Below are 25,220 nucleotides of genomic sequence, written 5' to 3'. Positions count from 1 at the left end.
GGGTTCTACCTTCGCTCGGCGGGGCCAATGGGACGCTTCGGGGGCGGGGCCCGGCAGAGGAGCTGACCAATGGGGCGCCTCGGGGGCGGGGCAGGAAAAGGTGCTGACCAATGGGGCGCCTCACGGGCGGGAGGGGGCGCGGCCGTGCAGGACGCTCGGCCTCCGCGCGTGTGTTTGTCTCGCGGGGCGTGTCCGTGAGTCAGCCGAGTCCCCGGGCGGGCTAGGACCTCGGGCTGCGGGGGCAGGAGCGTGGGACGCAGGCCGCAGAGACCCAGAGGGAGACGGACGAGACGGAAAAGAGAGACCAACGACCCAGACGAGGAACGCGGGGAAGATGGCAACGAGAGACAGGGACGCGGAAGGTCCTGCCCCTGCCAGCCCCTGCCAGCCAGGCTCCTGGGCACGCCGTGGTGGGACCTCTCCCCCCCCAGGTGGCACCTTCCTGAAAGCCAGGCTCACCAGAGTTGGGGATGCGGGTATAGGGGCAGGCAACGGCTGGGGACCTGTGTTTGGGCAGGTAGGTGGCGGGAGGGAGGATGGCCAGGTAGACTGTGGGTAGCCGGCTGGCAGGGCACATCGGAGGCGGCAGGAATGCGGCGGCCCTGTTCACACCCACACTTGCTCCTCAAAGCCACACCCCGGGACCCACGGGGAACCACCCAGCAAGGTGGTTGGCCCCCACCCCTCCCCTGCCTGCCCCATGCCCTGGGCCCCAAAAGGTGAGCCCAGTGCCCCTCACAGACTCACAGCCAAGAGGAGGCATTGACAAGTGGGGAAACCGAGGCCTGAGAGAGACAGCGACCTCCAATGTGGGGACACAGGGCACAACCCCAGATTCCATTCCCTTCCCTTGGCTCCCAGCGGCCCAGTCCTGGTCCTGCAGCCACAGCCCCAGGTGACACGCACCTTTAAATAGCACCTGGGTGAAGACATGGTGACCAGCCTGGGGAACCCTCTGCAGGGACAACCGGTCCAGCTGGACGCCAGGATGCCTTCTTCGTGGCTCAGAGGTCTCCTGACCCTCTCTTCCTGGCTTAGGCGGGTCACACAGAGGGTGTGCCAGGTGCCACAGTCTCAGGACCCTGCTACTGAGATGAGGTCGGGGTCCCCGTGTCTGAGGTCCAGCCTGGCCTGCCTTCCCCCACTAGAGCCCTGAGGCCGGCACCCCAGGGACCCTGCAAGCCTCGCTCCACCTCCCCAAGCTTCGGTTCCGCCTCCGTGAAATGGGCTGGTAAAGAGCCATCTGGAGGAATAAAATGAGACCCTCCACGGACCATGCCGGGCAGAGGTCACAGCAGCAGGCACTGAAGAAACGTCCTCCACCTTCTCCCAGCAGGAGCCCAGGTCTTCCTTCCCGGAGTATCCGTGCCTGCCCAGAAGGGTGATCTGGGGCCCTGCGTTGAAGGACAGGGGATGAGAAGCACCCTGGGAGGCCGGCCCCACCCCAGGCGTCTGTTTCTCTAATGACTCCTTGAAACCTTCATTCACATACCACAAAATTCACCCACTTACACCCTGTGGCTCAGTGGTTTTAGTACCTCACAGCGCTGTGCAACCACCCCTGCTATCTAGTTCCGGAAAATTCCATCACCCCAAGAAGCCCCTTCTCCATCAACCATCACTCCCCATCCCCTCCGCCTGCCCTCCCCCCGCCCTGGCACCCACACATCCCCTTCCTGCCTCTGTGGACAAGCCTGTGCTGGACATTTCATAAAAAGGGGATCACATGCTGAGTGGCCTTCTGTGTCTGGCTTATCTCACTGGGCGTGACATCATCAAGTTGCATCCACGCTGCGGTGGGCATTGGAGCCTCGCCCCTTTTCACGCCTGTAATCCCAGCTGCTCGGGAGGCTGGGGCGGGAGAATCGCTTGAACCCAGGAGGTGGAGGTTGCAGTGAGCTGAGATCGAGCCTGGAGCCTTCAGAAGCTGGGAGAGGCAGGAAGGAGCCTTTGGGGCCTCTGGAGGGAGCAAGGTCTGCACACCCCTTGATTTCAGCCCAGTGTTTCCTGATTTAGGACTTCCCGTTTCCAGAAATGTAAGGAAATGAATGTTGCTTGGCCGGGCACCGTGGCTCAAGCCTGTAATCCCAGCACTTTGGGAGGCCGAGGCGGGTGGATCACGAGGTCAAGAGATCGAGACCATCCCGGTCAACAAGGTGAAACCCCGTCTCTACTAAAAATACAAAAAATTAGCTGGGCACGGTGGCGCGTGCCTGTAATCCCAGATACTCGGGAGGCTGAGGTAGGAGATTTGCCTGAACCCAGGAGGCAGAGGTTGTGGTGAGCCGAGATCGCGCCATTGCACTCCAGCCTGGGTAACAAGAGCAAAACTCCGTCTCAAAAAAAAAAAACAAAAAATTAGCTGGACATGGTGGTGCGTGCCTGTAGTCCCAGCTACTCAGGAGGCTGAGGCAGGAGAATCGCTTGAACCTGGGAGGCAGAGGTTGCGGTGAGCAGAGATCGTGCCACTGCACTCCAGCCTGGGCGACAAAGTGAGACTCTGTCTCAAAAAAAAAAAAAAATTAAAAAAATAAAAGGAATGTTGTTTTAAGGCACCAAGTTTGTGGTCATTTGTCACAGGGTCTACAGAGACCCGGGGCTGTCCCTTCCACGTAGCGATTCTTGATTTTCTGGGGTTGGTTTTGTTTTTTCTGTTTTTGTTTTTTGTTTTTGAGACAGTGTCCCTCTCTTGCTTAGAAGGGAGAGCAGTGGTGCAATCTCAGCTCACTGCAACCTCTGCCTCCCAGGTTCAAGTGATTCTCCTGCCTTGGTGTCCCAAGTAGCTGGGATTACAGGCACGCGCCACCACGCCTGGCTGATTTTTGTATTTTTAGCAGAGACGGGGTTTCACCATGTCGCCCAGGCTGGTCTTGAACTCCTGACCTCAGGTGATCTGTCCGCCTCGGCCTCCCAAAGTGCTGGGATCACAGGTATGAGCCCCCACGTGCGGCTGAGAGTAACTTTCTTGCCGCTAAGATTCGGGAACCTGGCTCTTGGGGAAACACTGGTTTAGGGGGTCTCACGTCTCATCAAACGGAACACTAACCCATAAGGAATGGTGAAATAGTTCAGAAGTCTTGGTCTCCACCTAGGTTCCTGGCTCTGCCAGCCTGCCGCAGTGCAGGGGACGTCTGTAGGTCTTGGGACACCAGGCCCTGCTCATTCAGGGCCTGGAAGGTAACCCAGCAGTGAATGAGGTCTGAGGTCACAGCCCGCTGGGGCACCCTGGGGTGGACTGAGGCGGCTGAGGGAGGATGCTGCTATCTGTTGAAAACATTCCCAGCCAGTGGCATCAGCGCACCCAGGCTGGCGTGGGCAGCAGCGTCTGGAATGTGCCGTAAGGAGGCTGCCAGGCGCTTCCAGAGTGAGGTGCAGTCCTCATTCTGGGCCGATGGGGAAAGTGATGCCAGCTTGAGCCGAGGCCTCCCGAGCCCCGTGTGGTTGTCCCCAGCCCCACTCTGCTCAGATTGCTCCTCCGTTCACACTTGTTCCTGCCTCAGGGTCTTCGCAGTTGTTTTGTTTCAAGACGGGGTCCTGCTCTTGTCACCCAGGCTGGAGTGCAATGGCGCGATCTCGGCTCACCGCAACCTCCGCCTCCTCGGTTCAGGCAATTCTCCTGCCTCATCCTCCTGAGTAGCTGGGATTACAGGCATGCGCCACCATGCCCAGCTAATTTTTTGTATTTTTAGTAGAGACGGGGTTTCACCATGTTGACCAAGGATGGTCTCGATCTCTTGACCACGTGATCCACCTGCCTCGGCCTCTTAAGTGCTGGGATTACAGGCTTGAGCCACGGTTCCTGCCCCCCCTTTTTTTTTTTCCCAGTTTGGTAGAGACTGGATTTCACTATCTCAATTGCCCAGTCTGGTCTGGAAATCCTGGGCTCAAGTGATCCTCGTGCTTCAGCCTCCCCAAGTGCTGGGATTACAGACCTTGGGCACCGAACTGGCCCCCGTTGCACTTTTTATTTTTTGAGATGGTGTCTCGCTGTGGCATCCAGGCTGGAGTGCAGTGGCTCCCTGCAACCTCTGCCTCTGGGGTTCAAGCGATTCGCCTGCCTCAGCCTCCTGAGTAGCTGGGATTACAGATGCTCACCATCACCCCCCCAATAACGTTTGTATTGTTACTAGAAACGGGGTTTCAGCATGTTGGCCAGGCTGGTCTCAAACTCCAGACCTCAGGTGATCTGCCTGCCTTAACCTCCCAAAGTGCTGGGATTACAGCATGAGCCACTGAAACGGCTCCCCTTTGCACTTGTGACATCAGCTTGGAACGCAGTTACCCCCAGATATTCCTAATCTCACGCTTCACAGCCGGTGCTCCCCACTCTGGGCTGTTCCCCCTGCTGAAGGACACAGGTGGGCCCGCCTTCCAGGTTCCATTCCAAAGCTCCGGCCCTGCTTGTCCTGGGGAGGATCACGGGGACACCAGGACAGGTTCCAGGCGCCGGGGGTTATTTCATTCCCATGACCTTGCCCCACTTAGCAGGTGAATCCACGCCCGCTGCTCCATTCTGCCCCTGCCCACGGGCCTGGGGACTGCAGGGTAAACTGATGCTGGAGGCTGGAAGTCTCATGGACTCGGGGCTTTCTCTCCTTCCAGCCTCCCCGAGGTCGCGCGTGCTGTGTCTCCGCAACTTGGTCGGCAGCCCCGAGCCTTCGAAGCCTCCACGAAGACGGGATCCTAATGGCTGTTACCCAAGAACTGTCATTGGAGCAATGAAGGCTGCAGACAGGAATCTCTAGATTGGAGACACTGTCCTCATGATGACACGAGTATTCCATATTTATTTATTTATTTATTTATTTAAAGACGGGGTTTCACCATGTTGGTCAGGCTGGTCTCGATCTCTTGACCTCGTGATCCACCCGCCTCGGCCTCCCTAAGTGCTGGGATTACAGGCTTGAGCCACCGCGCCGGGCCTGATTTATTTATTTATTTAAAGACGGGGTTTCACCATGTTGGTCAGGCTGGTTTCAAACTCCTGACCTCAGGTGATCCACCCACCTCGGACTCTTGAGCCCAGCAGTTCGAGGCTGCGTTGAGCCATGATCGCGCCACTGCACTCCAGTCTGGGCCACACCACGTCCAGAAAAAAAGAAAGAAAAAGAGAAAGCGTGTCCCGGGGTGAGGTCCTCGCGAAGACAGCCTGAGTCCATCCCCAGTTACCACGGCAATCTTTCTGTCCCGCCCCCTCCTTGAAGACAGCGAGCGGAGCCAATCCGAGCGCTCTGCCGGCGCATGCCTTCGCGTCTCCGGGCTCCGCTGCATTCCGGGAGTTGTAGTTCTGGAGGTTCACTTCCGGCCTCGGCGTCCCTTTGCGGCCGCCGTCGGCCACGAAGCTACAACTTCCGCCAGCCGGGGCGGACGCATGCGCAGGCGCGGGCTGCGGCGGCGGCGGCGGCGGCGGCGGCGGCGGCGCCCGAAGTCTCGTGCGCGATGGCGGTTCTCTGGGGCCGCGGTGCGGCGCGTTTCGGACGGGGCTTGTGGCCCTGCGGCCGCCCAGGGCTCCCCGCCGAAGAAGGTAAAGCGAAGGGAGGCGGTCAGGTAGCCCGGGGGCCGCGCCGCGGCCGCTCCTCCTCGTGCGGCCGTCCTGTTTGGCTTTTCTCGCTCATGGGGGCCTTTGGCGCTTTGCCCTTTGCCCTTTGCGGCTGGGTGTGCGGGGTCCCCCGACCGAGCCCCTCTTTCCGCTCTCCTGGCGGAGTCCGCTCAGGGCACTCTGACCTTTGACTCGTCCTGTAGCCTCCTGACCCCCCGTGTGGGGTTCAGGGCTCTTCACCTCTGACCCTCTGCACCCGGAGTGCGAGGAGCCCGTTCTCCGCGGTTCTGCGCCGTGTTCGCCGCGCCGGGGCCCTTCCCACCTTCGGTCTCCGACTTCAGGCCGGTGCTCAGCGACTTTCCGCTGCGGTGACGGCTCTTTTGCCCTTCCTTCCGCCCCGCGGCCTCTGCCCGCACGCCCGGCCCGCCTCAGCCGCCCTCGTCTCTCCCGCAGGGACCCTCGGTGGCCTCTGCGGCCCCAGGAGGAGCTCGTCCGCCAGCCCCCGGGAGGACCGCAGGAAGGACTGGGGCCACGTGGAGCTGCTGGAGGGTGAGCGCGACCCAGCACGGCGAAGCGGGGAGAGGACATTCCGCTCCCGGCTGCCGGGAGGAAAGGCGGAGGCTCAGACTGAGACAGGTTGAGGGCGATCTCCACCTCTCCGGTCCCAGGACCCGCCCAGACGGCGTTGCTGGAACCTCCTGGGCCGGGTCCTTGCCGAGCAGGCTCCTAGGGCTCTCATAATCTCCCCTTCCCAGAACCTCACCAGGTATCCCCACTTTCCAGGGACACAGGTGAAGCCCAAGGTTATGTCCGGAGAGACCCCCCCGCCCAACATGTACAGAGCCAGGACCTGAACCCTGAACTGATTCCGCTTGTCTGCCCTGGCTCTCTGGGGGTGGGCGCCTGATGGAGCCTGGATGACTGCGGGGCTTGTGAGGGACAGCCCGGGTCCGGTGGTGCCAGGTCCTCGGCCTGGCCTGGCCCGTGGTGTCGGAGGGAGGCGGGGGTTCTCTGCGCTTGCTTCCCGCCGACGCTCCTGTCCCACCTCCTGAATGTGTCCATCAGAGCCTTTGAAAAGGGAAAAATCCGGCCGGGCGCGGTGGCTAACGCCTGTAATACCAACACTTTCGGAGGCGGAGGCAGGCAGATCACGAGGTCAGGAGATCCAGACCATCCCAGCCAACATGGTGAAACCTCATCTCTAGTAAAAACACAAAAATTAGCCAGGCGTGGTGGTGTGCGCCTGGAGTCCCTGTTACTTGGGAGGCTGAGGCGGGAGAATTGCTCAAACCGGGGAGTCGGTTGGAGTGGGCCAAGATCGCCGCTGCACTCCAGCCTGGGAACAGAGCGAGACTCTGTCTCAAAAAAAAAGTGATAATAAAAATAACAACGGAAAAAAGCCTATTACAGAAAATTCCAGTGTACACAAGACACAAGCACAGGGAACCAGCAGCTTCATCAGTAACCTTGTTTTCTCTCTCTCTCTTTTTTTTTTTTTGAATAAAGACAGGGTTTCACTGTGTTGGTCAGGCTGGTCTTGAACTCCCAACCTCAGGTGATCCACCCGCCTTGGCCTCCAAAGTGACTGGATTACAGGTGTGAGCCGCCACACCTGGCCTTTTTTCCTTTTATTTCCACCTCGTTTTCTCTCTTGCATCTAATACTTCTTTTGAGACAGCGTCTCGCTCTGTCACCCAGGCTGGAGTGCAGTGGCGCAGTCTGAGCTCACTGCAGCCTCTGCTTACCTGGTTCAAGCGATTCTCCTCCTGCAGCCTCCCTAGTAGCTGGAATTACAGGCGTGAGCTACCACGCACAGCTAATTGTTGTATTTTTAGTAGAAACTGGATTTCACCATGTTGGCCAGGCTGGTCTTGGAACTGCTGACCTCAGGTGATCCGCCCAGTTTGGCCTCCCAAAGTGCTGGGATTACAGGCATGAGCCACCGCGCCTGTAAATATGTTTTTTGAGACAGGGTCTCACCCACTGTCACTTGGCTGGAGTTTAGTGTCAGGATCACAGCTCACTTTTGTCTCGGCCTCCCAAGTTGCTGGGACCAGAGAGGCACGTCACCATTCCTGGCTGTGTTAAATTTTTTGTAGAGACACAGTGTTGTGTTGCCCAGGCTGGTCTCAAATTCCTGGGCTCAAGCAGTCCTCCCACCTTGGCCTCCCAAAGTCTCTGGAATGCAGGTGTGATCTTTTGAGCCACACCTTGGTTGGGCTTTCATGTGTGACACGCCCCCGTTCGCCCAAGACCTCATGACAGCGTCATGTTACCCATCTGATGTGATGGAAAAACCAGCTCTTCCTCAGGAGGAAACCAGTAGCCTTACAGCCCCCCACGCCACCGCATTTTCTTCTCAATAATTCCAGGCTTAAAAGCTCTCACCACGACCGGGCGCGGTGGCTCACGCCTGTCATCCCAGCACTTTGGGAGGCCGAGGCGGGTGGATCACGAGGTCAAGGGACCGAGACCATCCTGGTCAACATGGTGAAACCCCGTCTCTACTAAAAATACAAAAATTAGCTGGGCATGGTGGCGCGTGCCTGTAATCCCAGCTACTCGGGAGGCTGAGGCAGGAGAATTGCCTGAACCCAGGAGGCGGAGGTTGCGGTGAGCCGAGATCGCGCCATTGCACTCCAGCCTGGGTAACAAGAGCGAAACTCCGTCTCAAAAAAAAAAAAAAAAAAAAAAAAAGCTCTCACCACTTAATGTATCTCTTGAGTTTTGGAGCTCTCTGAGGGCGGATATCACACTTGTCTTTTCATTTTATTTCAGTCATTTTTATTTTGTTTTATTTGTTTGCTTTCTGGGTGACCTCAGGGGATCTGCCCACGTTGGCCTCCCAAAGTGCTGGGATTACAGGCGTGAACCACCACACCCGGCTCAGCAGTCTTTGTTTTTTTGTGTGTGTGTGTTTTTTTTATTGAGACAGGGTCCTGCTCTGTCTCAGGCTGCAGGATGGTGGCACAATCATGGCTCACAGCAGCCGGGATCTCCGAGACTCGGGTGATTGTCTCACCTCAGCGTCTGGAGTAGCTGGGACCACAGGTGCACGGCCCTCCACCTGGCCCATTTCAACACTTTTTTTTTTGAGATGGGGTCTCGCTCTGTTGCCCATGCTGGAGTGCAGTGGTACGATCTTGGCTCACTGCAACCTCCGCTTCCTGAGTTCAAGCAGTTTCTGCCCCCAAGTAGCCACGCCCGGCTAGTGTTTTGGATTTTTGGTAGACATGGGGTTCTGCCGTGTTAGCCAGGCTGTTCTCGAGCTGCTGACCTTAGGTGATCTTCCTGCCTCCGTCTCCCAGTGTGCTGGATGACAGGTGTAAGCTGCAGTGCCCGGCCGCAGTCGATTTACCATAAGCCTGCCTTAAACAGACATAACATGATTATGCTTTGATTGGTTGGGAAAACGTGACCTGAGGCAGGGTGAGCAGGAGCCTGTGTTCCACTGGGAGCCTAGGAGCGTGTGCGGGGTGGCCTCCATCAGCTGAGGGCCTTTCTGAGGCAGGGTGAGGAAGCAGGCGGGCTGCCAGCTTCAGGCCACTGTTGAGCCGGGTAGCAGGCCGTTCAGGGTCCCGGGAGCCTGTGCAGAGGCCTGAGCCGGACAGTGGGACCATTGGGGCTGGAGTGAGTGAGAGGGGCAGGAGCAGGTGAGGTGGGGGGCTGAGGGACCACGTGGATCCATTTTGGAGGCAAGCCTGGAGGGCGTCCTGAGGAGCCGTGGAGGGAGGGTCAGAGACCCTGTGGCTCCAGGCCTGGGTGCGTGGGTGGTTGGAGTGGCCGGTGGCCGGGAGGCGCGGTGCAGCGGATTCTGGTGGGAGCTTGTTTGGGCTGCTGAGTTTCGTGAGGCTCGGGTGGAGAGGTGTGGGCAGGGCGGTGGGGTGCGTGTGTCTGGAAAGGAGCGGGGCGACCTTAGGACGTTGTCATCGGCAGGTACGTGGAATCCACACCTCGGGACCCAGTGAGGTCAGCCGCCTGTACCTCCTGGGCCAGCTTGGGGTATGGAGAGATCGGTGCTTGCATAGGGGGTCCCTCACATCCTGGCCCTCTGCCCCTCACAGTGCTCCAGGCGCGGGTGCGGCAGCTGCAGGCTGAGAGTGTGTCAGAGGTGACGGTGAACAGGGTGGATGTGGCGCGGCTCCCAGAACATGGCAGCGGAGATGGCGGCTGCCAGCCCCCCACGAAGGTCCAGCCGGGGGCCCAGGGCACCCCCTCAGGGCTCTTTGTCCAATGGGCAAAGAGACTGGACAAGGATAAGCAGATCCAGCAGAAGCGCAGGCAGCGTTTGGAGAAGCAGCTGCAGAAGCGGGCCCAGAACCCAGGCTTCTCGACAGATGCCAAGCGCCTGCACGTGGAGCCCCGGCTCCTGAGCAAGCAACTGACCACCTGCCTGCAGGGCTGCACGCAAGAGGTCGCCGAGAGCCCCTGGGAGGAGCAGCTGGCCCAGGTGCTGCAGGAAGCCCCTCGGAAGCTGAGCCTGGACAAGAAGCTGGGGCAGCGGCTGAAGACCCGGTTCGCCAATAGGCAGCAGAAGATCCTGGCCTTCCTCAAGTGCTGCCTGCTCACCGGCCACCAGTCCCTTGCCCACCACTTGCTGGTCACCCACCACAGCCGGGGGAGGAGTCAGGAACTGCTCACGCTGGACATGTACAACACCGTCATGCTGGGCTGGGCACAGCAGGTGAGTGCAGGGGGAGCCCGGGACAGGGACTCGCCCTCACGTAGACTGGACTTCTCTGTCGCCTGCAGTTCAAGTCCTTTTTTTTGTATCTTAATGATCCTTTTAGGCTTTTCAAGCCTAAATCACGTGTGACTCCCAAAGTGAATTTGAACGTGACCCAGAAAGTGGGAGGAGTCTGCCCCGTCTCCAGAAAGTGGGAGGGGTTAGGGTTAAGTGGGAGGGGTCTGCTCCTGTCTCCACGTGTTTCCTTCAGGCCTTCTCAGGCCTCACGAACCCGCCTGGGCAAGGGGTGCTTTCTGCCCCGGGAGCAGCCTGCAGACCCCTCAGGAGGAGGCTTTGGTGTTGGGTTGACTTGGCTGTTTCTGGTCTGAGGTGGAAGGTGGGACTGCTGTGCTGAGACCTTTGTGAATGTGGGTTTACACCACAGTCACTTTCCCTCTGAGCACAGCTTCAGCTGCATCCCACATGTGTCCTCTCTGGTTCATCTGGAGCATTCTCTAATTTCCCTTGCAGTTTTCCGTTTTTTTTAAATTTTGAGATGGAGTCTTGCTCGGTCACTCAGGCTGCAGAGCAGTGCGTGATCCCGGCTCACTGCAACCTCCACCTCCCGAGTTCAGGCAATTCTCCTTCCTCAGCCTCCCAGGTAGCTGGAACACAGGTATGTACCACCATACCTGGCCAATTTTTGTATTTTCATTTTTATATTTTTAGTAGAGATGGGGCTTCACTGTGTTGTCCAGGCTGGTCTCGAACGCCTCACCTCTGGCAATTCTCGCGCCTCGGCCTCCCAAAGTGCTGGGATGACAGATGTGAGCTGCCGCGCACGGCCGAGGATTCTCCTCTGACCCACTGGTTGTTCAGGAGGAGGATGTTTTCAGACCCTTTCAAGGGAGAAAATGTACCCAGCATTCTCCCACCTCATGATCCTTCAGCCCTAATTTGAGAAACGGCAGTAAAAGAGTGTCTGATATTTGGGTGAACCCGAGATGTTTTCATAACGTTAAGACCAGTTCATGGTAGAGAAGTTGACGTGCTTTTTATTGACGCAGCAGAGCCCTGAGCGCGACGCCGAGTGGTCTGCGCCGTGTGCACTGTCGCTGCAGGTGCACTAAACTCTGGGATCCCGAGAGTGAGAGTCGTGTATTTTCACTCCAAGGTCACAAGCCCCCTAATCCTAATTCCCTCAGCAGAGAACGGGCACCGTAACTGGGCGCTTTCCTCATCAGCCTGGGGCTGTAGCAGAGTGTCCTCAACCTGGCCGCTCATGTGGCTGAAATTCACTCTTCCTCAGCACTAGAGCCCAGAAGTCTGAAGTCACGGTGTCTCTCCATGGGCTCCAGCAGAGGGTCCCTCCTGCCTCTGCCAGCGTTTGGGGATGGCCGGCAATCCATGGTGTGGCTTGTCTTGTAGACGCATCACGTGATCTTCATCTTTCTTTGTTTTGTTTTTTTGAGATGGACTCTCGCTGTGTTGCTAGGCTGGAGTGCCATGGCGCCATCTCGGCTCACCGCAAGCTCAGCCTCCTCAGTAGCTGGGATTACAGGTGTGCACCACCTTGCCCAGATAATTCTTTTTTTATTTTTGGTAGGGGGGGGTTTCACCATGTTAGCCAGCCTAAGGCATTACTACTTTTATCTCTTTTTTTCTTTTTTTTTGAGATGGATTCTCACTCTGTGGCCCAGGCTAGGGTGCAGTGGCATGATCTCGGCTCACTTCAGCCTCCACCTCCCAGGTTCAAGCAGTTCTCCCTACCTCAGCCTCCTGAGTAGCTGGGATTATATGTGCCTACCACCACACCCAGCTAATTTTTGTATTTTTAGTAGAGACGGGCTTTTGCCAAGTTGGCCAGGCCGGTCTTGAACTCCTGAGGTGGGTGAATCATGAGGTCAGGAGTTTGAGACCAGCCTGGCTGACATGGTGAAACCCCGTTTCTACTAAAAATACAAAAAATTAGCTGGGTGTCGTGGCTAACGCCTTTAATTCCAGTTTACTCTGGACACTGAGGCAGGGGAATCACTTGAACCCAGGAGGCAGAGGTAGCAGTGAGCCGAGGTGCACTGTAGCCCGGGCTACAGAGTAAGGCTCTGTCTCAAAAACACAAAAACAGAAAAAAGTCACCGTGCTGCACAGACAGTGCAGATAGTTCTAGTTGTCTGTTCAACGGACAAAAAACAAGCTCTTTAAATGCGTGGGTCAGATATTTAAAAAAAAAAAAAAGTTGTAGTGAGCTGAGATCACGTCCCTGCCCTAGAACCTGGGCGACAGAGAGACTCCGTCTCAGGAAGGAAAAGAAAATGAAAACGTCTACCAGAAGTCCTGGGATGCGGCTGAAAGCAGAGCTCAGAGGGCAGTTTATAGCCAGAACACGCCCACATTAGGAAAAGTAGGCCGGGTGCGGTGGCTCAAGCCTGTAATCCCAGCACTTTGGGAGGCCACGGCGGGTGGATCCCCTGAGATCAGGAGTTCAAGACCAGCCTGGCCAACGTGATGAAACCCCATCTCTACTAGAAACACAAACATTAGCGAGTCACAGTGGCGTGCCCCTGTCGTCTCAGCTACTCTCTAATCGGGAGGCTGGGGCAGGAGAGTCGCTTGAACCCAAGAGGCAGAGGTTGCAGTGAGATGAGATTGCACCACTGCATCCAGCCTGGGCAGCAGAGTGAGACTCCGTCTTGAAAAAGAAAAAAAGCGAAACATCTCAGAGCAAATTCATCACCTTTCACCTGAGGAAGCTAGGAAAGGTCTCAGTAACGCTAAAGCCAGCGGGTGAAAAAGAAAGTTATAAAAATTAAATGAGTGAAACAAGGCAGCAGCCCCAGAGGACAGCAGAGCCACGTCCTGTGAAGAGAGCGGCACGGTTGGCACAGCTGTAGGCGGCTGTCTGCAGAGGGGTCAGTTTTAGAACCCCACATGGGGCACATTTGTATTCTCAGAGAAGGAAATTTAGAAATGCTGACAAGCGTCCTCCCAGAGAAAGGTAAGCCTCCCACAGCCCCACCCGGCTGTCCATTCGCCCTCCACGGCCTCTGCAGTGCAGCCTTTGCCTGAGAGCCTTAGGGGGACGTGTCTCCATCGGCCCAGCTGGCCCCTCCTGAGCTGGTGGCTACAGGGAACGGTCTCTAGGGAGCAGGGGCGATGTGGAGGTTGGGCCGATCCCCAGACCCTCGCCTGGCTTGGTCCCCAGGGTGCCTTCAGGGAGCTGCTCTACGTGTTCATCATGGTGAAGGACGCCGGCTTCAGCCCGGACCTGGTCTCCTATGCGGCTGCCCTCCAGTGCATGGGGCGGCAGGACCAGGACGTTGCGACCATCAAAAGGTAGGCCCCACCCCATTTCCACGTTCCTGCCAGGACTCAAGTCCTGGGATGGCGCCTGGGCTGGGGACTGGGGACCCCTGGAGGACCTCACAGCCGCCCAGAGGCCTGCAGGATCGGCAGGAGGTGGTCAGGTGGCGTCCCCCTCTCCGTGGAAGCCCCGCATGGGGCTGCCCTGTCCCTCCAGCAGGCCTCTGCTGCCCCGCAGGTGTCTGGAGCAGATGAGCCAGGAGGGGCTGAAGCTGCAGGAGATCTTCACCGCTGTGCCCCTATGCAAGGAGGAGCGGGCCGCTGTCCTGAGGGCCGTGCTGAAGGCCAAGCCCACCTTCAAACTCCCGGAGCGGCCGCTGTCCCCGGTCAACAACTCGAAGCTGCTCAGGGACGTGTATGCCAAGGTGAGCCCCCCAGGGCCCAGCAGACACACGGACTTCAGTCCCACAGCTGCCCTGTGGGTGTCGGGCTCACCTGGGCGGGGCCCTGGGTTCCTCTTGTCCTCCGAGAAGACTGAAGGAGCCAGAGCTGGGACGGTCTTGGCCCTGAGGGTGTGGGCGCCGGGGGCACGAGGTAGTCAGGCATCCTGGAGGAAGGGCAAGGTGGCAGGCGAGAGCAGCACGTTGAGTGGGGCCACCGGGTACAGGCATTGGGCTCGTCTTTACTGAGCTGTGATTCACCTGCCATAAAACTCATCTTCTTAAAGGTGTCATTCAGCAATTTCAGCATATTCACAGTTGCCTATTTCCAGAACGTTAGGTCATCCCAAAAGGAAGCCTCGTCCCTGTCGGCCGTCACTTCCCATCCCCTCCCCAGCCCCCACACGTCCTCTCCCGTCTCTGGATCGCCCTGCCCTGGGCATTTCATGGACCTGAGACCACACACCGCGTGGCCTTTTGTGTCTGGCCTCTCCCACTGAGCCTGGCGTCCTCAGTGCGTCCGCCAGGCGGCCGCGGCGAGGGCTGAGTCATGCTCCTGTGTCCGGCGATGGTTGCTCAGGCCGTTTCTACTTCTCGGCTACTATGAGTCACGCAGCTGTGAACATTTGTGCACAAGCTTCTTCTTGTGGCCGTGTGCCTTTGATTGTCAAAGTGCTGGGCTCTAGTTACTATTTTTAATTAATCTATTTCTGGATGGGTCACACGGTTCCCAGTTTGAGGAGAAAATGGCCATCACCTGGGGGCTCGGTGAACCGTCTCCCCAGGCTCTTTCGGCTCCCAGAGCCACCCCCCCCGTGGTGCCCAATGTCCTGTCCTGGGGGGCCAACTGTCGCCTTTTGTTTGTGCCACTGGCACTCTGCCCACCGCCCCTGACAGCCCGCCTTCCCCGGCATCAGCGATCAGGAAGCAAGTGGAGGCGTGCTGCCTTGGGGTCCCTTGGCCTCACTGCCCCGTTTCTGCAGGATGGTCCCGTGTCCTACCCAAAGCTGCACCTGCCCCTGGACACCCTGTGGGACCTCTTCAAGCAGCAGCTCCGCGTGGAGCTGGCCAGCACCGTGTGCGTGAAGTCCGTGGAGAAGCCTGTGGCACAAAGCAAGGAAGTCAGGCGCGCGGTAGGGACTGAGCCGGGTCCCGCGCGTGTCCCCGCCCCAGGGGCTGAGCTCTGCATCGCTCATGCCTTGGTCTGGGCATGCAGGGCTTGGGGTGTCAGCCTGGTTACTGCTCAGGGACAGCTTGTGGGGTCCCGAAGCTGGGTCTTGGCCGTGCGGCTGCTGCTCACTCTCCAAGGCTTGTGCTCTTGGCTGCCTCGGGCGCACGGAAGCTGGCAGAGGCCAGGCCAGGGTAGGAACTGCTGGGAACAGGTAGCAGGGACCTTCCACTGACCTTGAGGGCCATGAGGCCTCTGCAGGGAGCCATGGTGACACATGTCCTGTGAGCCTGGCTCCCGTCCGTTGCCACGGGGCTAAGCAGCCTGTTCGTCCCCCGCAGCGGGAGACCCTGAAGGTCCTGCGCCTGCAGTGGGAGAAGGCGCTGTACGAGGCGCTGCAGGAGACCAAGGAACGCCTGGAGCGGGAGGCGCATACGGGCTTGCCCTCGATGTTCCCCTTTCTGTGCCTACTGGGCGAGCAGGAGATGGTGCAGATGCTCCTGCAGGTGCGTCTTCGTCCACGCGGCCAGGTCCTGGGCAGGCGGGCAGGCGGGCACTCACGGTCTCCTCCCACAGGCCCTGCAGGCGCTGCCCGCCCAGGGTGAGTCCTTCATGGGCCTGGCCCGTGATCTGGGTGCGCGCACTTTCAGCCGGCACGAGGTGCAGAGGCAGCAGTTCAGCGGCCAGGTGGAGGCGCTGAAGAGGCACTACAGGCAGTACCTACACCTGCTGGCCGCCGACACTGAGGTGAGCCCACCCCTCCTACAGGGGCTGTGGTGGCTGGGTGCTCTCCCTCTCTGGGGCAGCTGGGTTCATCCCCAAGCCTCAGCCTCTTCCTCTCTATGCTGGGGCTAACAGTGCCCCAGGCAGTGGCGGGCAGGCACAGGCGGCAGGGCGTCTGGCTGGGAGGCCTCGGTGCCCAGCTTGCCCGATCGCCCTGCCCCACAGGTGCCCGAGCCCTACCTGCCGCGGCAGTACTGGGAGGCGCTCGGGGTGTCGGAACCGCCGCAGGAGCAGCCCTGGCCCCTGCCGGTGCAGGTGGAGCTGGGTAGGCTGCTGGCGGAGATCCTGGTGCAGGCCACGAAGATGCCATCCAACCTGGCCAAGCCACGCAACAGTTCCCGTCTCGTACCCCTGCTCTACCACGTGTACTCCTTCCGCAACGTCTATCAGGTGCGTGCGCTCTCCGGGCCGCCGGTGCCAGGCCGCAGTGCCCTCCTGAGTTTGGGGGTTGGCTCCCCTGAGCGGGGTCTTCATCTCATTGCGGCTGTCGGCACCTCCCGGGACTCAAGACACACTGAGGGTCTGCACAGCTGTCCCTCCGTTTTCAGGGGTGGCTTCTGTTGTGGGAAGTCGCACTGTTTCCTGTTGGCTGGGGAGCCGGCCTCTCTCACCCAAGTTTGAGGGGTGGTGGCAGCAAGGCTCCAGCACTGGGGCCCTGACCCGTACATCTGTCCCACCCCAGATCGGCTTCCTGAAGCCTCACCCGGCCTATGTGCAGCTGCTGGCGACAGCCGCGGAGCCCACAGTGACCTTCGAGGCGGTGGACGTGCCCATGCTGTGCCCGCCGCTGCCCTGGACCTCACCGCACACCGGTGCCTTCCTGCTCAACCCCACCAAGCTGATGCGTGCGGTGGATGGCACCATGCACCACCAGCGGCTGCTGGAAAACTGCCCACCGGCCGCGCTGCACGGTGCCCTGGACACGCTCACCCAGCTGGGCAACTGTGCCTGGCGTGTCAACGGGCGTGTGCTGGACCTGGTGCTGGAGCTCTTCCAGGACAAGGGCTGCCCCAAGCTCAGCGTGCCGGCCCCGCCGTCCGAGGTGGCTGCACCGCACGAGGCCCCCCTGCCTTCTAGCACTGGGCTGGTGGACAAGGCCGAGCTGCGCCGAGAGCTGGCGCGCTCCCTGAAGGAGTCCCGCGAGATGCACAGCCTGCGCGCGGATGCACTGTACCGCCTCTCGCTGGCGGACCACCTGCGGAACTGCGTCTTTTGGCTGCCACACAACATGGACTTCCGCGGCCGCACCTACCCCTGCCCACCGCACTTCAACCACCTGGGCAACGACCTGGCGCGGGCCCTGCTGGAGTTTGCCCAGGGCTGCCCGCTTGGCCCGCACGGCCTAGACTGGCTCAAGATCCACGTGGTCAACCTCACGGGGCTCAAGAAGCGCGAGCCGCTGCAGGTGCGCCACGCCTTCGCGGAGGAGGTGATGGACGACATCCTGGACTCGGCGGACAATCCCATGACGGTAGGGGCGGCACCCGGGCACCCGCCACACACTCGGCCTAGTCCCGTGTCCCCTGCCCTCCTTCCCGGGCGCACTTGCCGCGGCCCCGTCCATCTGCAGCCCGCACGTTCCGTCCGTGGCTATGGGAACTCATCCAGCCACCCCCCCATCTCTTGCCCACGTGGGTCCCGTGCCCCCTTCTCACATGTGCGTCTCCCAGCCCCCCCCCCGTGTTCCCACGTCCCCATACCACAGCCCCCCCACAGCAGGCTGAGGGACTCCACCCAGACCTCACTGCCCCTCCGCCCCTCTCCCCACAGGGCCGGAAGTGGTGGATGGGCTCGGAGGAACCCTGGCAGACACTGGCCTGCTGTATGGAGATTGCGAAGGCTGTGCGCACCTCCGACCCTGCCGCCTACATCTCCCACCTCCCTGTCCACCAGGTGAGCCGGAGGGTCAGGCCCCCAAGCCGTGTGCACTGGGCCTGGGGCTCAACTTGAGGCAGTGAGATTTCACCTTCCTTGTGGTGTCTTCTCAGGGAGGTTCTAACAGGGCAGCCGACCCACCTCTCCCGGGAGCATGCAGGCCCCTAGTAATGGCTTCACCTGGGGGCTTGGCTGGGATCCCCACACGTCCCTGAGCCTCAGTGTTCCGTTTGCGCCTCCCACCCCCACCCCCCACCCAGGACGGCTCTTGCAACGGCCTGCAGCATTACGCTGCCCTGGGCCGGGACAGTGTGGGCGCCGCCTCTGTGAACCTGGAGCCCTCAGACGTGCCGCAGGATGTGTACAGTGACGTGGCCGCGCAGGTGGGGCGTGCCCTCCTACCTGCCCCTGGGGACATCTTGGTGTGGCGGAGGTGTGGGCCCGGAGTCTCTGCCCATACACCCCTGCCTTGGCCTGTCCTGAGATCTGGTGGGGCTGGGGGTTCCCAGGCAGATGGGGCCCTGTGGCCCCCGGGCTGACCTGCTCCCCACCTGCGATGCAGGTGGAGGTTTTCCGCAGGCAGGACGCCAGGCGTGGCTCGCGGGTGGCGCAGGTGCTGGAGGGCTTTGTCACCCGCAAGGTGGTGAAGCAGACGGTGATGACCGTGGTGTACGGGGTAACCCGCTTTGGCGGGCGCCTGCAGATCGAGAAGCGCCTCCGGGAGATGAGTGACTTTCCCCAGGTGCGCCAGGCCTCAGCATTAGGTCCCGTGTTGATTTCATCGCTGTTTAAAAATCTGACGGTTTCACTGCCACTTGAAAATCAGATGGTTTTGCCCCAAACCACTGGCTGCCTGCTAGGGCTGCGGAGTCTCGCTGACTGCCTGAGTATCAGGACCCAACCCCTGGGTGCTGGGCCTCAGTTGCTCTGTGCAGTGGGAGAGGAGGGCATCTATGGGCCACGCCTGAGGGATCCCCTCCTGCTGACCACCCTCTGCAGGAGTTCCTGTGGGATGCCTCCCACTACCTCGTCCGCCAGGTCTTCAAGAGCCTGCAGGAGATGTTCTCGGGCTCCCGGGCCATCCAGGTGTGTCCTGTCCTCCTGTCCCTGCTTGACCAGGGCTCCCTGACCAGGTGGATGGTAGCCCCGGCCTGAGTTCCCCGCCCTGAGATGGCCTGTGTTCCACAGCACTGGCTGACCGAGAGCGCCCGCCTCATCTCCCACATGGGCTCAGCGGTGGAGTGGGTCACACCCCTGGGCATCCCCATCATCCAGCCTTACCACCAGGAAGTAAAGGTCAAGGTGAGTGTTCACGCCGTCCCCCCGCTGTGCTGGGCCTCGGGCGGGACTCACAGGCCCCTTCCTTCCCCTTTAGCAGGGCGGACGTGGGCTTCAGAGCGTCTCCTACTCTGTCAATGCAGACAGCAGCTTGTGAGTTGGGGGCCCAGGCTGGGGGGCTTGGAGGGCACCTGCAGCGGAGATGGGTCAGTGTTTGGAGGGGCCCAAGCTGTGGAGATCACGGTACCCACAGTGAAGACAGTGGCCACTGAATGAGGGGGGTGGCCTGGGCTGGGGAGTTGCTGGGGGGAACCCACAGTGGAGACGGCAGTCAGGGGGTCCCTAGGCCTGGGGTGCATTCTGACCCCATTCTATCCCCAGGAAGCCAAACAAGCTGAAACAGAGGAACGGGTTTCCCCCCAACTTCATCCACTCGCTGGACTCCACGCACATGATGCTGACGGCCCTACACTGCTACAGGTGGGCGTGGCTGGGAGGTGTGGCCTGTTCTGGCTACCAGGGCGTGGCTGGCAAGGCCAGGTCCAGTAGGGAATAGTGCTGGAGGGCAGGGGCTTGGGGGAGTGATCTGCTGTGTCTGTGAGGCCTGTGCAGAGGCTCTGAGGCTCTGCCATGTGCTGCGTGCCACGTGCCACGGACAGTGGGGCACCTCAAACGTGCAGGCCCTGTAAGCTCCCCTCCACCGGGTTTCTGTGGCCTGATGGGCCGTGGAGCATGGCTTTGCCCCTTCCTGTTGGGCGTTTCTATGTGGGCACTGCAGTGCGTGGTTTGATCTGTGGCATGTGGAGGTCATTCCAGCAGAATTCACCAGCCATGGGGGCTGGGAACACCTGTGATGTGTGGGGTGGTGGCCCCGGCAGCAGCAGAGAACACAGCTGCCCTTGAAGCTGAGGCTGGTAGCAGCCTGGACGGTGTCGGGTGTGGGACAGAGAGGCTTTTGAGAACCTTTGCACGGCCTGTTTGGGGCAAGGCCTGGGGGTTGGAGGCTTGGAGGAGGGTGGGCTTCCCTGGACCTCAAGTGGAGGGGGCTGAGCATAGGAAGGTGGGCGCCCCTCGCCTCAGGAGCTCCTCTGCTCTGCCTCAGGGAGGGCCTGACCTTCGTCTCTGTCCATGACTGCTTCTGGACCCATGCGGCTCATGTCCCCATCATGAACCAGGTACCCCCCCCATCCACACCTCATTGCACCCATGGGTGGGCCCAGACCCTGCCTGATCATCCCTGGGGAGCCCCTCACTCCTGCCCCCCCACCTCCCACCGCCAGGTGTGCCGGGAGCAGTTCGTCCGCCTGCACAGCCAGCCCATCCTGCAGGAACTGTCCAGCTTCCTCGTCAGCCGGTTCTGCTGCAGCTCCAGGTGAGGTGCCCCCCGACCTGGCACCCAGAACCCCCTCCCCGCTGCCCTCAGCCTCATCCTGCCATGCTTCCCCACCCAGGCCCCAGAAGCTCTCCCAGCGTCTGGACGACAGCAAGCTGAGGGAGACGCTGCTGGCAGTGCCCAAGCCAGGTATGGTGGGGGTGCCTGGCATGGCTGGTGCTCACTGCGGGCCGTCTCACTGCCCCCTGCTCATGCCCCCCGCTCTGCTTCCTCCCCAGGGGCCTTCGACCTGGAGCGGGTGAAGCATTCCACCTTCTTCTTCAGCTGACGTCTCGTGGTGCCATTGTGTAAATAAATAAAGCTCTTTACCACCCACCGGAGCGGCTGCCTTCAGGGAGGGTGAGCACCCAAGCAGCGACACGCGGGCAGGCTGGGCGCCAATGCTGTCGTTTATTGCGCGGAATGGGGGGTGTGGGGTTAATGGGGCGTGGGAGGGCACTGCTGCCTCGGCTCGTCAGTACATTCATCACGGCGGCGGGACCCCAGCCTCGCCCCCGCGCCCTGCGCAGCCAGCACGGCCCGCCCCTCGGTGCCGGTGCTGGAGGGACGCCAGGTGACGGGGCTGGGCCAGTTATTGCGTGAGCGCGATGGGGGCAGCGGGAAGCCAGCGGGCCAGTATTGCACTTAGAAAACAATCCTCATCGGACAGCGGCCACCTTGGGGGACAAGTGGGGTGGGGGGGCCTCCACAGCCGGCTCCTCTCGGCCAGTGGGCTGCCCCATCCACTTTACAGCTGGGGAAACTGAGGCACCGAGGTGAAGGGAGCCCCCTCGCACGCGAGGCCGCCGCCGGGGGCAGGGCGATGGGGGTGGGCGCAGGGCAATGAGGGGGGACGGTCGGGGGTGCAGGGGGGGCTGCCCCACCAGCCCGTCCATCCGACTACGGCTACCTACGTCTGTCTATGGCTTCTGGGCAGGCTGGCGGCCGGGACAGCGCAATGGCATGGCTTTGGTCTGGATGACGGCCCCGCCCCCGGCCCGCCTGGGCGCGCGGGGCGGTGGGCAAGGGTCACAAGTTGGACGAGAGGCGCGAGCGCGCGGAGTCCTGGGGGTCCAGGCCACCGGCGGGGCCGGGCGAGGCCGAGTCCCTGCGGTCCGGGCTGGGGGCGGCGGCCCTGGCGGCGGGCGTGGGCCCCAGGCGTGGCGTGGAGCTGCTGGCCGGGCGCGCAGAGGCTGCAGGGCCAGGCGCTCCGTGGGGCAGCGAGGGCTGCGAGGCGGACAGTGGGCGCGACGCGCGGCTCAGACGGCGCGCAGGCAGGGCAGGCCCGGCAAGGGGGGCGGCAGGTGAGCCGCCGTAGGGCGAGGTCCGCGGTGCCCGGGGGCTGGCGGGCGCGCCTGGGGAGCCGGCGGGGGGCGGGGGCCCCGGCGAGGCGGCGGCCGGTGCAGGCCCTGGGGGTGGACGGCGCACCAGGCGCGGAGAGCCGAGCGCTAGCGGCCCCACGAGTGGCCGAGCCACCTGCGGGCAGAAGCTCATGGCCACGGCCTGCTGCAGCGTGGCGATGGCGGAGGTGACCTGCGGCGGAGGCGGCGGCGGGAAGAGGCCCACACGCTGGCCCAGCTCGGCCTGCTGCACCATCTCGCGGTCGTACTTGACGATCTCCTGGATGATGGCATTCTCCTGGTTGTTGAACACGCCCGAGTTGAGGTCATGCTGCACCTTGTGCAGGAGGATCGAGTTCTTCTTGCCTGCACGAAGGCGGGGGTCAGCACGTGCGCAGGGAGCGCCTGCTGCATACAGCACCTGCTCTATACGGGCTGCATGGAGTGCTTGCAGCGCAGAGCAAGCACCTATTTAGCACCTACTGTATACAATAAGCACCCATGTCACATCTCCTGCCCACAGTATGGATACCGAGTACCTGCTGTATACAGGCTGAGCACCTGCTATGCACAGCCGGCATGCACGAAGCATCTGTATACAAAAAGCAGGTGTTTAATGCCTGCTGTGTGTGTGGAGCATGTATCAGTATACACCAAGGACGCATGTGGACCATCTGTATACACTGATTATATAGTGTCTCCAGTGTGAAACAGGTGGCCTGTTGCCACAACACCTGTCCGTACACAGCAAGTGCTGAGCGCCTGCTGTATACACCAGGTATAACCTAAACACCCGACACTCAAATGCGTTGCATGCCCACTGTGTACAGTCCACAAGTCGCTTGTGGAGTGCTGCTCACTGTTGACTGGGAGCTCCCTGATACCTCCCGTCACACCTGTCCGGCATTTCAGCCGTGGTCTTCATTTCCATTCCCACCTGCAGCAGCAGCGTGAGCCGCCATGTCCCTGCCGTCTACATCCAGTCATCAGGGCCCTGCCCCTCCCTGCCCTGCAGACTGCGGCTGCCCCCACCCAACCCCCAGGAGACCAGGTCCTCCACCCACCGAGAACCCTACCCCTGAGGCTCCTAATTTAGTCTAACCTCTCCTCACCACCCACTGGTCCCTGTGGGTCTGGCCCTAACTGCCTCCCCAAATTCCTCCAGGCTTCCTTGGTTCTGGACTCTAGGCCTCCTCCCCACCCCAGGGCCTTGGGATCCGCTGTGTCCACTCTGGGAATGCACCTTCCCTCTGTCCGCATGGCCTCACCTACTCACCCTGGCCTCCACTGCATTCCCAACTCAGGGCAGCCCGCCGGGCCCACCTCCCCTGCCGGCACAGAGCCCACCGTGTGAGCTGACCACCAGTCCACAGGCCTCCTGCTCTGCACCCCAGCACACAGCAGGTGCTGAGCAGATACTTGTCAAATGAGCCTTAGGCACAAGGGCAAACACCCCATGCACCCCTTCCTTAGGAAATACTCTCTATCTGGCCTCACCCCGTCCTACTGCACCCCCGGCAGGACCACAGGTCAGAAAATCAGCCAGTAAACCAAAAGGAAACCCAGGAGTCGCCAGCCACGCCCCTCAGGCATTGGCCACCCCAGCCACGCCCCTCACACCGTGACCATGCCCCTCAGGCACTGGCACTGCTGACCCCAGCCACGCCCATCAGGCCTTAGCCACGCCTCTCAGGCATTGAACACACCCCCCCCCCCCCCGCCATGCCTTAGCCTCAGCCACGCCCCAGCCACACCCCTCAAGCGTTGGCCACCACCCTAGCCTGACCCCAGCCACGCCCATCCGGCCTTAGCCACGCCTCTCAGGCATTGAACACCCCCCCGCGCCACGCCCCAGCCACACCCCTCAAGCGTTGGCCACCACCCTAGCCTGACCCCAGCCACGCCCATCCGGCCTTAGCCACGCCTCTCAGGCATTGAACACCTCCCCCCCGCGCCACGCCCCAGCCACACCCCTCAATCATTGGCCACCACCCTGCCCTGACCTCATGCCACCGCCCGGCGCCTCGACCACGCCTCCGAAGCCCCGGCCACGCCCCCTCCCGCTCACCGATGCGGTCCAGGCGGTCGATGGCCACCGTCTCGAAGGCGCGCCGCATCATGGGGTACTCCTCCAGCACCTCGTTGAAGTTGTCCACGCTCAGCGAATACAGGCGGCAGTAGGTGTCGGCCCGCACGCTCGCCGTGCGCCGGCCCCGCGTCAGCAGGCAGATCTCTGCACGTGGCGGGCAGGGGGTGGTCAGCGGCGGGACCCCCCCGGCCTGCCCAGGCACGCGGCCCGGCCTCTGCACTTCGCCCACCGCGGGCCCTTCCACCCTGGTCTCCTGGGTGCTCTGGTCCCGGCCCCACCCGCAGCCCCGTGGCTCTGCGCTCCGCGGGTGGGGGGGGGCGCGCACTCACCCCCGAAGTAGGAGCCGTCGGAGAGCTTCATCTCCTTGTTGCCCTTGGTGAGCACGCTGACCACGCCGTGCTGGATGAAGTACATCTTCTTCCCGATGGTGCCCTCGCGGATGATGTAGTCTCCCGGCTGGAAGACCTCGAACTTGAGTTTGGTCAGCATGGCCGTGACGAAGTTGGGGTCCGCGTTGGCGAACAGCGGCATGGAGGCCACCAGCTTCCGGCAGTTGAAGTTGACAATCTCCTGCGGGTGGGGGGGGATGCGGGGCTGGGGCCAGGCAGACCTCGGAGTCCCCCTCACCTGCCTTTGGGGTCCCACCTCTTGGGCCCCCCTTTCCTTGTCTGTGACACGGGCTCGGCCCGCAGCGGACAGAGCTGCTGCCGCCGGGAACGAGAGAAAGAAAACGCTCCCTGCTCCTTCCGTGGGTGACACCAGCCAACAGAGTGAGACGTGGAGGGGCAAGTGCAGACGTGCAATTGCAAAGGGCGCAGCAGGGGGGTGGCGCTAACGCCTGTAATCCCAGCACTTTGGGAGGCTGAGGCGGGTGGATCACGAGGTCAAGAGATCGAGACCATCCTGGTCAACATGGTGAAACCCCGTCTCTACTACAAATACAAAAAATTAGCTGGGCGTGGTGGCGCGTGCCTGTAATCCCAGCTACTCGGGAGGCTGAGGCAGGAGAATTGCCTGAACCCAGGAGGCGGAGGTTGCGGTGAGCCGAGATCGCGCCATTGCACTCCAGCCTGGGTAACGAGAGTGAGACTCTGTCTCAAAAAAATAAAAATAAAATACAAATAGAAATAAAAATCGACATGAAAACCAAGGACCGTAATAAGATGAATGGAGGCGGAAGTCAGAGTGAGGTCCCTTAGCAAGGGGACAGCCATGTTCCACCTCAGCTCTGTGCGGTGGTTGTACCAGGCTCACCATAGGAACTAGCTATTGAGCTGTGCCCTTACCACATGCACACCTTTCGGAATATTTTTTTCTTTTTTTTTGACATGGAGTTTCGCTCTGTCGCCCAGGCTGGAGCGCAGTGGCGT

The 25,220-nt window shown here is 61.0% G+C and overlaps 2 protein-coding genes across 5 annotated transcripts in view; one reads left to right on the top strand and one right to left on the bottom strand.

Moving 5' to 3' along the window:
- Positions 1-5,226: 5,226 nt before the first annotated feature.
- On the top strand, positions 5,227-20,757 carry POLRMT (RNA polymerase mitochondrial). 4 transcript variants are annotated; one of them, XM_035285819.3, is made up of 21 exons: positions 5,227-5,524; positions 5,993-6,088; positions 9,604-10,223; positions 13,408-13,538; positions 13,744-13,930; positions 14,929-15,078; positions 15,455-15,619; positions 15,690-15,860; positions 16,062-16,286; positions 16,579-17,367; positions 17,667-17,789; positions 18,032-18,154; positions 18,334-18,513; positions 18,771-18,857; positions 18,960-19,073; positions 19,150-19,202; positions 19,431-19,529; positions 20,152-20,224; positions 20,330-20,421; positions 20,501-20,571; positions 20,661-20,757. In XM_035285819.3, the coding sequence occupies exons 1-21, from the start codon at positions 5,242-5,244 to the stop codon at positions 20,708-20,710; spliced, it is 3,882 nt and encodes a 1,293-aa protein (XP_035141710.3). In that variant the 5' UTR covers positions 5,227-5,241; the 3' UTR covers positions 20,711-20,757. The 4 variants fall into 4 exon arrangements, with proteins under 4 accessions (XP_035141710.3, XP_003735468.6, XP_078217419.1 ...); XM_003735420.6 differs by having other exon boundaries at positions 19,147-19,202; XM_078361293.1 differs by lacking the exon at positions 15,455-15,619.
- Positions 20,758-20,813: 56 nt separating this feature from the next.
- HCN2 (hyperpolarization activated cyclic nucleotide gated potassium and sodium channel 2) overlaps positions 20,814-25,220 on the bottom strand; it is a 36,281-nt gene continuing 31,874 nt past the window's right edge. The window contains exons 6-8 of the mRNA XM_035285828.3: positions 24,180-24,420; positions 23,830-23,994; positions 20,814-22,127 (exon numbers count right to left, since the gene is read on the bottom strand). Coding sequence (XP_035141719.2) covers positions 21,451-22,127; positions 23,830-23,994; positions 24,180-24,420 — 1,083 coding nt within the window. The 3' untranslated portion in view covers positions 20,814-21,450. The remainder of the gene's footprint in view (positions 22,128-23,829; positions 23,995-24,179; positions 24,421-25,220) is intronic.

The sequence above is a fragment of the Callithrix jacchus genome, chromosome 22, assembly GCF_049354715.1.
Source record: "Callithrix jacchus isolate 240 chromosome 22, calJac240_pri, whole genome shotgun sequence".
Classification (NCBI taxonomy): domain Eukaryota; kingdom Metazoa; phylum Chordata; class Mammalia; order Primates; family Cebidae; genus Callithrix; species Callithrix jacchus.
The sequence above is the reverse complement of the archived record's forward strand: the minus strand, read 5'-3'. Positions and strand labels throughout refer to the sequence as shown.

What these genes read in the sequence shown, in the direction of transcription:
- POLRMT (XM_003735420.6), top strand. Translation starts at nt 5,242, where the DNA reads ATGCCTTCGCGTCTCCGGGCTCCGCTGCATTCCGGGAGTTGTAGTTCT. An exon ending in TGCTGGCCGCCGACACTGAG is followed by an intron (nt 15,861 to 16,061) that starts GTGAGCCCACCC and finishes CCTGCCCCACAG; the next exon opens with GTGCCCGAGCCCTACCTGCC. An exon ending in GTCAATGCAGACAGCAGCTT is followed by an intron (nt 19,203 to 19,430) that starts GTGAGTTGGGGG and finishes TTCTATCCCCAG; the next exon opens with GAAGCCAAACAAGCTGAAAC.